Raw genomic sequence first — 12,640 nt, 5'->3', positions numbered from 1 at the left:
ATGTTAACCTATTTATCAACTGTCAATCAGTATAAATGGGTTGTACTTGTATAGCGCTTTTCTACCTTCAAGGTACTCAAAGCGCTTTGACACTACTTCCACATTTACCCATTCACACACACATTCACACACTGATGGAGGGAGCTGCCATGCAAGGCGCTAACCAGCACCCATCAGGAGCAAGGGTGAAGTGTCTTGCTCAGGACACAACGGACATGACGAGGTTGGTACTAGGTGGGGATTGAACCAGTGACCCTCGGGTCGCGCACGGCCACTCTTCCACTGTGCCACGCCGTCATAACATTAGTTTTTTTTCTAATTTATAAATGTCAAATTATCTCATCAAAATGCCTTCAAAACTGAAGTGAAGGTTTATTGAGAAATTTGAGGGGGAAAAAAAGTTTTTACCCCGATCAAAATCTTGAGGATTTTTTATGTCCTGTTTGGCTTTGAAGATAATAATAAAAGACAAAATTGGCAGAAAATTACTGGCTAATAGTTGCATTACTTTTACAGCGATTTACTGGGAAACATATTTGCAGCAATTTGCTGTTACTGCAAAGCTGTGATAGTTAATCACAATTAAATTACAACTAAAATTATTATTAAAAAGGTTTATCAGCCTTCAATGGAAGTCGTTGCAATCCGACTACTGTGGGCCACAGGGGATGCCAAAATAAACAATTAAGACAAAAAGAATCATCTACTCCAGGGGTGTCAAACTCATTTTAGATCGGGGGTCACATGGAGAAAAATCTACTCCCAAATGGGCCGGACTGGTAAAATCACAGCACAATAACTTAAAAATAAAGACAACTTCATAATGTTTTCTTTGTTTGAAAATAAACAAGCACATTCTGAAATTGTACAAACCATAATGTCGTTGGGTTTTTTTACACTTACATGTTGCGGTTAATAGTTGTTTTTTATATTTTCTGAATACATTATGTGATAATGTTCATCAGTCAACTCATTGGTGTTAATTTTCAATCCATCAAGATAAAAAAAAAATTATATCAAAATCAAATTACAGTATGTTATTTATGTAGATTGTTCATTTTCCTCGACTGATGTATTATCATGTGGTTTATTTTGTACATATGTAGCATCATCTACAAAGATACAAAGAATCGCTATTGCGACATCCAGTGGACACATTTAGAACAGCTGTTTCTTTCATTCAAAAATGTCAGGTTAATTTTTATATTTAGCAAACTCATCCCACAGGCCGGATAAAACCTGTTCGCGGGCCTGAACCGGCCCTTGGGCCATATGTTTGACACCCCTGATCAACTCCGTCATTTCTATCACGCGTGGGAACCGAATGTTCCCCAAATTCTCCGCTTACGTCCACCCTTCGTCAGCCTCCCAGCCAATCAACACGCAGAACACATGTAAACAAAGACGAACATTGGCAGAGAAAGCTGCACGCAACAATGATGCCTTCAAGGCCATGGAAAACCTCATCTGTTAAACACAGATCAAAGTGGAACATAACATAACATAGGACCCAGTCCGTTACGATATAATGTACAAAAAAATAAACTGAAAAATGCTACCCAAAGTATATTATCAAGTGATGACAACAAAATGAAAGGAGATACAACTAAGTGCTACTTTTATTTGATTATATATTTAAGTACAGTGTTTTATTTTCCTATATTCAAATATACAATTATGTTAAAGTGGCCAAAAATATTAATACGCTACATTTGTGTTTTCTGAGGTGGCCACTTGGTGAAAAAAGTTTGAGAAGCACTGTCTTGAGAGTTTGCATTTACACTAACTTGCTGTGATGTTATGACTATTACAGTATTTTACTGTGAAATAAGTCAATTGCTGCGAAATATAAGGATATCGTCATTTTTTGTAGTATAGTATTTCATTGTGAAAAAATACAGTTAAATGATGTGAAATCCTAGTAATTTTTTACATTGTCGTGTTGCGTGACAGATTAGAAAAACCAAAAAACCCAAAAAATGTCACGTGGGGGTCGCAGCTTGCTGCGGGGTTGTTCTTCCAACGCAAGATAGACGGCTCCGGACAACAGCGTGAAGGTAGGCTAGGATTTATTTAACATAAATCACGCACTACCGCGAACATAAACAATACAACAACAACAACAACAACAAAAAGAGGCAAGCGTGCCTAAAACGCAAGTGAGGCTAATCTTAAACAAAAACTAGGACATGGACATGGGAACTTACTTTGTCAAAACGAGACCTGAACCGGAGTGACATAACGACAATGCAGGCAGGACGAGTGATGAACAAGGTATGCTTAAATAACAGTGACATGATTGGTGACAGGTGTGTGTGAGTCAAAATGTGAAACAGGTGCGTGACGTGACAGGTGAAAACTAATGGTTGCTATGGTGACCAGACAAGGAAGTGAAAAGACAGAAACTAAACAAAACATGACTTAAAACAAAACATGATAATACAGACATGACAGAGCCTCTCCCTTAAGGACAGATACCAGATGTCCAAAAAAAACAACTTAACAAAAGTCATGGGAGGGCGGGAGGGGGACATGGCGGTGGGTCGCCAGACCACGTGTCCCCGTATCCACCGGGGCAGAGTTAGGTGGCGAGTGGAACGTTGCTGCAGCAGGCGAGGCGGGCGCCCAGGGAATGGCCACATTCGTGGCCGACTGGGAGGTGGGCGCACTTGGCGTGGCGGGCGACCAGGTAGCGGCCATATCCGTGGCCGACGAGGAGGCAGGCGCGTCGTCATCGTGGCAGGCGTGGTGAGTCAGGCGGCGAAGCTCGGCGTGGCGCGTCAGGCGGCGAAGCTCGGCGTGGGTCTTGGTATAGGTCTTGGTCTTGGCGTGGGTCTTGGTCTTGGCATGGCGGGTCTTGGTCTTGGTCTTGGCATGGCGGGTCTTGGTCTTGGTCTTGGCATGGCGGGTCTTGGTCTTGGTCTTGGCATGGCGGGTCTTGGTCTTGGTCTTGGCATGGCGGGTCTTGGTCTTGGTCTTGGTCTTGGCATGGCGGGTCTTGGTCTTGGTCTTGGCATGGCGGGTTTTGGTCTTGGTCTTGGCATGGCGGGTCTTGGTCTTGGTCTTGGCATGGCGGGTCTTGGTCTTGGTCTTGGCATTGCGGGTCTTGGTCTTGTTGAGCTGGTACCGGAGCTTGGCGTCGTGGAGCTGGTACCGGAGCTTGGCGTCGTGGAGCTGGTACCGGAGCTTGGCGTCGTGGAGCTACTGGTGCAGGTGGAGGTGGTCTAGCTGGGGGTTGCGGCTTGGCATGGTAAAAGACTGGTGGTGGCGGCCGTGAGGGAGGCTGTGGCTTGACATGGTTAAGCTGAGTCACCCCACCAACACAGCTCCCGACCCCAGCCCCCCCCTCAAGGCGCGGATACCAGACGCGCTCCCTGCGGTCTGGAACTCTCTGTAGGGGTGGGCGGCGGAGGGCAGAAACTTCCCCATTAAATTGTCCAAATTGTCTATTCCCTACCCCCACTTTAGACTGGGTCTGAAAAAATCTAAATTTAGAGACAATTTTCTCAAAAGGATTTTTCTTTGAAACAAAGTCCATAGTGGGCGGCTGACAGAGGGTGTAAATAGACTAAAAAAAAAAATCTTGGTTTCTGACGTCATCAGCACGGGTCTCCTGCGGCGGGAAGGAAGAATGGGCTGGTTGAGGAATCTTGTTGTCCGTGGGAGGGTTTTGGGGGAACGACGCGTCATGCTGGCGAGAAAAAGCCTTTCTGGTTGGCTTCCAGCTTTGCCAGCGCGTCTCCATCACCTCCTCGTGGCCGGTCTGCGGAAGAACGTCTGCTGCCTGCATTCTGTCACGTGGGGGTCGCAGCTAGCTGCGGGGTTGTTCTTCCAACGCAAGATAGACGGCTCCGGACAACAGCGTGAAGGTAGGCTAGGATTTATTTAACATAAATCACGCACTACCGCGAACATAAACAATACAACAACAACAACAACAAAAAAAAGAGGCAAGCGTGCCTAAAACGCAAGTGAGGCTAATCTTAAACAAAAACTAGGACATGGACATGGGAACTTACTTTGTCAAAACGAGACCTGAACCGGAGTGACATAACGACAATGCAGGCAGGACGAGTGATGAACAAGGTATGCTTAAATAACAGTGACATGATTGGTGACAGGTGTGTGTGAGTCAAAACGTGAAACAGGTGCGTGACGTGACAGGTGAAAACTAATGGTTGCTATGGTGACCAGACAAGGAAGTGAAAAGACAGAAACTAAACAAAACATGACTTAAAACAAAACATGATAATACAGACATGACAAAAAACTTCCATTCCATTTTCTTTACCCGCTTATCCTTAGACCATGGACTGGTCACCAAACAATCATTCAGACTCACATTCAGGACGTGCACTTTTCTAACTAGAAAATAACATTTAAATCTCAGGGCAGAAGAATTACCAGTCCAACGTAAGTTCAATTTAAAGGCTGCCAGCAAGAACATTTAATAACATCCTCAATACATATCATTTACAGCATCACTATCAACATGAGGTAAAATATAAGGAATACACACGTGAGTATATCTAAAGGTTGTCACGCACGCATTCTTTGTGATATAAAACTGCCACATAAGCAGATGAGGATCCATCAAAACTTTCCTGAAATCGAAAGTTAATTTAAAAAAGGAGACGGGTCATGCATTTTTTTTTTAAATTCAAAAACAGTTTCCAGGTGTCTTAACATGTGCTAAGGAGTCTCAAATACAGCAAGGATTGAGAATCACAGCACATTTAACTGCCCTCTAAAACAACCTTGTTCAGGGCAGCCAGTTTTGGGTATACCGTATTTTTCGGACAATAAGTCGCAGTTTTTCTCATAGTTTGGCCGGGGGTGCGACTTATACTCAGGAGCGACTTATGTGTGAAATTATTAACACATTACCGTAAAATATCAAATAATATTATTTAGCTCATTCACGTAAGAGACTAGACGTATAAGATTTCATGGGATTTAGTGATTAGGAGTGACAGATTGTTTGGTAAACGTATAGCATGTTCTATGTGTTATAGTTTTTTGAATGACTCTTACCATAATATGTTACGTTAACATACCAGGCACGTTCTCAGTTGGTTATTTATGCGCCGTATAACGTACACTTATTCAGCCTGTTGTTCACTATTCTTTATTTATTTTAAATTGCCTTTCAAATGTCTATTCTTGGTGTTGGGTTTTATCAAATAAATTTCCCCAAAAAATGCGACTTATACTCCGGTGCGACTTATATATGTTTTTTTCCTTCTTTATTATGCATTTTCGGCAGGTGCGACTTATACTCCGGTGCGACTTATACGCCGAAAAATACGGTAGTTACTGCACACCCTGCAGGAGCAGTGAGATGTGACGTGCAGGCTTGTCTACGTTTCACCCAGAAAACTACAACCTGAGTTTGAGTTGTAGAATGGATTCCAAACGTTAAGCTTAGGAGCAGCAGACTGGGCTCCTAGCACTCCCGACTAGGGTGTGGCACCTCAAGAGGAAGAGCTAAAATGTCCATGAAAAAGAGCGCGTCCAACTGCACTACAGCTCTGCTCAGCTCTTAAGCCTGGAGGGCGGTCTTTGTGTTACATCACGGCAGAGACACAAACGTGTACAAAATGTGGTCCTCACAAGCACAAAGACATGCAAACGAGGAGGACATTTTTGTACAAGCCATGTTTGTTTTTCAGAATGTACCAGCACACTTGCTAGTGCTGCTACATGATTGCTGGTGTTATTCAATAAAACAGACTAAATGTGTCCCCCTCTGACCGTCCCATTCTTCGTTTAGGACACACATTCGAAATGCTTTCCATCCTCTGAAAAGGCTCCCTCACACCCCGGTGTCCTGCTCCTCCTCTTCCTCCTGTTGGGACAGGAGGTGATAATGTTCACTGCCCACCGGCAGGAAGGTCGTCCTGGAACGAACGCCATCTTCCTCGGGGGTAACTTGGTGGGAGTTGGAATCCAGCTGCTCGGCAGAGCTGCACTTGGTGTACAAGTCGCGGCGCACGTCCTGACCGCCCGCCTCCTCGGCGTGGGCGTTGGGCAGCCAGCGGTGCTGCAGAGTGGCATGGATGTAGCCGATTGGCACGGGCAGGCTGGCAAGGAGTATAAGCAGCACTATCATAGCCAGCGCCCAGCTGGGGTACTCCAACGTCATCTCAGAGCCCTGTGCAGATGAAGACAGACAAAACTAAATACTTCAACTACCACTACTAAATTAAAAATGTTGATACTCATTATGGACCTTTTCAATTTGAAATGCCCGGAAATTATACAACAAGACTTTTAAAAAAGTTAGCCTTTTTTATTTATGAAATACTGTTTATTAAAATCCACTATATATATATTTTTTATATATAACCATAATATTGATCTATTAATTCACTATTCAATTTTCCAATTGCACAGTTTATGATTAGTAATTAAATGTGTGATGTTATTGTTCACAGTAATAATAATGAATTAACTAACATATTAATGTATTTACATTTATTCAAATTTAACAAAACTTTGATGTACTCAATTCTAATATTATCAAGGATTAAAAGAGCTTTATTGTCATTTCAGCATAACAGAAGGCAGAAAATGTATTTCTTGAGGTCCCAGATTTATCCCAATAAGTACCACAAGAACACTGCAATATTGTTCAATTAAGGATACTTGTATGTTTTTCTAGCTTGTAAGCTTAGCGGTTGAGTAGCTGCAAAGCGCCTAGTAGCCTTTAGCCTACCATGTTTTGTTGTTTACCTTTTGTAAATGACTTCACAAAAGTACAAGTAAAGACCAACCTTGTGTGCTTATTGGAGAGCATTTAGATGTTAACTGGCTGTTTAGCTTTGCACAAGTAAACAAGCAGCAGGACAGCTTGTATCTGAGATTTTAGATGCAAGCCAATATCATCCGATACTTGTTTTTTTTGCTGATATCAGACCGATATCACTATTCCCCTATAGAGAATGCCTACAAGGGTGTTTTGATGTTAGTTTGGTAATATTTTGCTCTGCAGCGGAGTCCCCTGACATCTAAGACATGTTGGGGCGTGACAGTGATAATTAAATTGCCATCTTACCGTGCTTTGATTCCAGGCTGTGTATGTGGGCCTTTTAAAGACCATTCTCAACAAACTGGCAGTCAAAAGTCCGATCATGGCCAGCAAGCACACATACTTCCAAAGATATTTGTATACCACTGGAGGGCGCCATTTAAGCATGTCTTCAATATCATCCAGAAAACTGCAAGCCAAAAAAGCCACAAAAAATATGTTGAATCCAGGCTTGATAACTGTCAAGGACATTAGGATGTGAAGGTCTTACCGATCTGTACCATAGACCCAGGATACACTGATGGTTTCGAAGATGACAACGATAATCAACGGCAGCGTGGCAGAATAATCGTCAAACATGGCCACAAAATAGTTGCCTGAGCGCTGAGTGAAGAGAAGTCCTATCAAGAAGCCCACAGCGCAGCTGCACACTGATAAACAAACATGGGAGAGAAATGGCAACTGGATGTACAAAGAATGTGGAAATTGCTATGAAACCTGGTTGGCGTTTTACCAGTGAGCAAAGTGCGGTGGCGTCCCAGCAGCTTGAAATTGTCCATGAGAGGTGTAAGGATTCCCTGCATGGTCCCAAACATGGTGCTGAGGCCCAGGTTGAGCAGCATTAGGAAAAACAAGGTAGACCAGAAAGGGCTGGCTGGGAAGAGAGCCATCACCTCAGTGAACGCTATGAAGGCCAGTCCTGTCCCCTCCACTCCCTGAGCACCGACATAAACAAAACACGGAACATGACGACTTTGTTTGTATCTTGACTGACTGACAAGAGCTGGAAACTAAAATATGATACATTTTGGATAACTTTGGCATCTACACTACATAGCATGTTTTATATTGCAGTGAGTACAATTGGGAGTTGTTTATCATATTTTACCCTAGCAAAATGAGCGCACAGTAAAACTAAACTCAGACAGAACTGAAAGAAAACTGAAATAATTAAATCTAAGAACTCAATCACAATTTTTTTTTTTAAAACCTACTAACTAAAACGAGATAATTTACACACAAAACTTATGCTAAAACTAAAAATTGAGAACTGGAAAACGAAACTTATAAACAACCTAAAGTCAAAGTTAAATTTAAAGTCCCAATGATTGTGACACACACTAGATGTGGTGAAATGTGTCCATTTGACCCATCCCCTTGTTCACCCCCGAGGAGGTGAGGGGAGCAGTGAGCAGGAGCGGTGGCCGCGCCCGGAAATAATTTTTGGTGATTTAACCCCCAATTCCAAACCTTCATGCTGAGTGCCAAGCAGGTAATGGGTCCCATTTTTATAGTCTTTGGTATGACTCGGGCAGGGTTTGAACTCACAACCTACCGATCTCAGGGCGGACACTCTAACCACTAGGCCACTGAGTAGGCCTAGTGGTTAAACCTAAAACAACTAAACAAAATAAAACAAACTTAAAACTAATTTTAAATCAAACTAACATTTATTTTTGTAAAACAAAGACTAAACAAAAACTAAAGTAACTTATACGAGAATAAAACTAAAACATAAATTATTTTAATTAATGTAAGACTAAGACTCATTAAATCAATATAAAACTTACACTAAACTAACATGATCTTAACCTAAATCTAGGGTTTTATGGTATGCTGCAGATTCCAATACCGATCATCCTCGAATGAGATCGGCTGATACACATGCATTAACTGTATATTTTTCAGTTTAACGATAAGAATACAATATTTAAACCAGTTCCTACAAACAAAAACATGTACTACTCATTGAAATTATTTGTTTTTTGCCCTCAGTCCTCTTGTGTCCAAAGAATTAATCCCTGAGTTTGAAAACATGAACAATGACAAAAACCTAATTTTGTGAGAATAAAAATATCGATCTAATCACTATCAATCATACACTGATACTACTTGGTATTGACTATACAGATATAGGAATCAATTTGCCCTCCCCTTACATGTTTGCCTGGCTGCTACACACCAACAGTTGTTATATTATCCTCTCTCTAGACTTGTATTAATCTATTTATAAATATTTCCTGTTAAAGTCCCACTTAAGAACTTTCAGTTTCGGTTGATTTTGGCGGCGCCAGTGGAACAAAGCGGTAGTGTTTTGCCAGAAGGAAGACCACATTTCCCATTAGGACCAACGCATATAGCGCCAAACTGACACGATAATACCACAATGATTCAGTATGACTGGTCTTTCCACAGTAAGAACCTACATATTTTACTCAAACTTTATATTTGCAGTTTGTGGTCATCGCATTGTTTTTTCTTTATACAGTACTTTTGAGTTTGTTGCGTTGCTTGTCGTGTCAGTGTGTAACTGCCAACTATCAAGCTAGTGGCTATTTATTGCTACCACGCAAACTTTACGATAGCTAACATTAGCATTAGCATTTTGATTTGAGCATCAAAAATCGCTACTAGTTTAGCAGTAACAGAACCAAGGCAGCATCTGTCGAAATTCCCTCCTCATCTTTGAGCTCATGCCAACGAGTGAAAGCCAGAGAAATGTTGATCTTTGACTGTCCTTTTATCTGGGTAGCCTCCCTTACAATTTTGTCTCCTCAGGCAAAACCTTTCGTTTCTTTGGTTGTTTTGCAGCATCTACCATGATAGTCATTACACGTAGGCGTTGGCATCAACTTTTTAATAAATGGAAAAAGGGGGAAGTGACGTATGCCGTAAAGCAAGTCAGCACATTTGGAGTTTTTTGTGTAGCAGTGTGTGTGGTTCCTGCCACCCTCCTCAAAGTTGCTTATGCCAGTGGAAGTTATACTGACCCCCTCAGGCCATGGCAGAGGTGTCATTCAACTAGTTGAAAGTTGATGTATCATCCCAAAAATTATGCAAATATTTTATGAAGGTTGAAAAGTTACTTAGTGCTGCTTTAATAGCTGCTTACTTTCTGCTGTAACGTGGTTCCAGCTACACGTCTTAAACTTTACTAAGTACTTATTTTGTGTTGTTCCAATCTATCTTAGCGCTTAGCATGCCTTGCTGTCTGCTCCTCTTTGTTCTTCCTCCAGGTGTAACATGTTTATCCTTGTCCTCCAGTGAAAACAATGCGGCAAATAAATGCAGGTTATTAATTGATTGATGCAATGATTGAAAGACATTATTTGGCGCTGGCTGATCACATACTTTTTCACGATCGATTGGCACAACCCTGCCTAAAAGAAAGATTAACTGTGCCTACAAAAACAATGAAAATAAACTAACTTTAAGTAAACCAAACCTAAAAACTAAAGTGAATCTACAAATACACAAATCTATGCTAGGCTACTGAATGAATATTCCAGCATATTTTCAATACTTTACGTTCTCAGAAGAAAAAAAAAATTCCAAGTGGATATCAGCTTCCATATGAGGCCACAAGGTAAACGTCTACACAAAGTGTACATTTCTAAATAAATGATAAAGGCAGTATCTATCTAGAACTCTGTTTATTTAGTTTGCCTTCCTACTTGTACAATACACCTTGCTTCCATCTCCACTGGAAACTTTATCCATCCTAAACATCCCATAGTTTTCAGCCTTGCACAGAATATTTCACATAACCTTTTGAGTCTCTAGGAACAGTTATCTACTTCCATCCTCTTGTTATGCAATAGCACAGCACCTTGTGACAAACCTAATGGGATTTTTTGTAAACCTATTCCACAGAATCTTCACGCAAAAGTGAAAGGTCTCAATCTTGCTGCACGGTCTGTAGATTTGCCTGTTGTTTACCTCTTGTTTGCAGGCTTATGCAAAAACTACCATTTCCTACCTTGTTCATCTCATTCTCCAAACTGCAGTCGGTGATGTTCTGACTTAGCATGGCGCCATAGTGGCTGTACCACTCTCTGTAGTCTTCTACAAGCACAGAGCTTGGATCTGTCATGTTGAACCAAGGCCACCAGTGTTGGTACTGTCCCTGGGTCGAAGTGGCGCTGAGGAGGCCGAGATTTCTGCAAATAAATCAGATGAACAATAAGAATAAGGAAGTTTTTAGAGCTGACATCATGGTGCATTTGACACTTTTAGTGCTAACACATGCCTTGTTTCTACTGCCAAATAATGTTTTATCATTGATAGTTAATATAACGCAGAAGCTACTTACTGTTTTTTAACAAAAGTTGGTAAAAAACGCCACAATTTATCTTTTATATTTTTCCTCTTATATCTTTTACATTTTTATTTTAACTCTAAAGGCAAATTCAGGAGGAAGTGACTTCAGTGGATACAGAAAAGAAAACATATACAAATAATATAACCTATAATGTACTATGACTTAAAAAAATAGAATATGTATGCATACAGTAAGTGTGACCACACCAAAACACACAATTTATACATTTTAAATCACTTGCCACTATTTTTTGAAAATAGTGGCAAGCTTGGCACATCACCATATTTATACTATTGTTTGCAGAAGCGCTCCAAAGCTGTCGTATTGCGAGGGCATCTCCTGTTCATGGCCCCCCTTCCGGTCACCCCATAGATTGTAAAATTGGATTTTGGTCTAGGCTCTGGTTTGCCCTTTCTAAAACATGAAATGTTATTTTCTTGTAAAAAGTGTCATTATTTGAAACAAATGCTTTAGTCAGATCACTCTTTCGGACTCTGATTCTTACCCAGCCACGCAGTCCTTTGCGATGTTCTTGGCTCGAAAACCCAAGATGACGAAAACCACAAGCGAGGCCAACACGGACGTCATGAAGTTGATGCCCGAGACCATCAAAGCATCCCTGTGGCAGTTGTTTTGGACCGGATTGTAAGAAGAATATGCGATGACCGAGCCGTAACCCAGCCCTAGGGCGAAAAACACTTGAGTGGCAGCCTGTCGCCACACCTGCATGTTCCCCCAAATCTCCAACTGAGAAAAGATAATCACAGTTCTGTTAGAATCTAGTCGTTTATGATTATTAAAATAAGACTTCTAGCAGCGTTGACATGATCAAACACACTTTGGAATGTGTACTTACTCTGGGATAGAACATATATGTGATTCCCTCTACTGCTCCATCCAACATCAACCCTCTGATGAGGAAAATGAAGAGCACCACGTAGGGAAACACTGAGGAGAAGTACATCACCTGAAAAAGGAACACGGAATAGAGAGGTCGTTACGGGGACATGGATCAGATGGAAGAACAGCCGTCCAGAAACTCGAGTGTTGCTGATTTAAATCCAGCTTCCGCCATCCTAGTCACTGCCGTTGTTTCTTTGGGCAAGGCAGTTCACCCAGCTTGCTCCCAGTGCCACCCACACTGGTATAAATGTAGCTGAAGTGTAGATAATGGGTTTCTTAATGTAAAGCGTTCACTAGAGAAAACGTGCTATATAAATATAATTCACTTAGTAATTGTTGTTTCTGATTTCCACCCTAAGTGTCTGATGAGATTACAGTACCGTATAAAAGTTTTTGAGTTAAAGAAGGGCTGTCTTCGACTAAGGATTTATAATAGTCGAATGTGATACATTAGATTTTGCCCATAATTGACAGTTGAATATATGACTTTTTTTTAGAGAGCAAAACATATTGTGATGATATGTAAACTGTAAACTGACTGGTCACTAAGTGTCAGTAATGTTACTTGCATAGTAGGGCTGTGAATATTTGGGCACTACACGATT

The 12,640-nt window shown here is 41.3% G+C and overlaps 2 protein-coding genes across 2 annotated transcripts in view; both read right to left on the bottom strand.

Moving 5' to 3' along the window:
- Window positions 1-2,241, bottom strand: part of slc17a7a (solute carrier family 17 member 7a) — a 41,032-nt gene extending 38,791 nt beyond the window's left edge. The window contains exon 1 of the mRNA XM_061974030.2: window positions 2,208-2,241. The gene's annotated coding sequence lies outside the window, so the exon portion shown is untranslated. The remainder of the gene's footprint in view (window positions 1-2,207) is intronic.
- Window positions 2,242-4,423: 2,182 nt separating this feature from the next.
- LOC133615446 (sodium-dependent neutral amino acid transporter B(0)AT2-like) overlaps window positions 4,424-12,640 on the bottom strand; it is a 28,821-nt gene continuing 20,604 nt past the window's right edge. The window contains exons 6-12 of the mRNA XM_061974031.2: window positions 11,989-12,099; window positions 11,638-11,879; window positions 10,791-10,971; window positions 7,545-7,746; window positions 7,302-7,461; window positions 7,058-7,220; window positions 4,424-6,154 (exon numbers count right to left, since the gene is read on the bottom strand). Of these exons, the coding sequence (XP_061830015.2) occupies window positions 5,816-6,154; window positions 7,058-7,220; window positions 7,302-7,461; window positions 7,545-7,746; window positions 10,791-10,971; window positions 11,638-11,879; window positions 11,989-12,099 (1,398 nt within the window). The 3' untranslated portion in view covers window positions 4,424-5,815. The remainder of the gene's footprint in view (window positions 6,155-7,057; window positions 7,221-7,301; window positions 7,462-7,544; window positions 7,747-10,790; window positions 10,972-11,637; window positions 11,880-11,988; window positions 12,100-12,640) is intronic.

The sequence above is a fragment of the Nerophis lumbriciformis genome, linkage group LG22 (genome assembly GCF_033978685.3).
Source record: "Nerophis lumbriciformis linkage group LG22, RoL_Nlum_v2.1, whole genome shotgun sequence".
Lineage (NCBI taxonomy): Eukaryota > Metazoa > Chordata > Actinopteri > Syngnathiformes > Syngnathidae > Nerophis > Nerophis lumbriciformis.
Note: the sequence above shows the minus strand (reverse complement) of the source record. Positions and strands in the feature narration are given on the sequence as shown.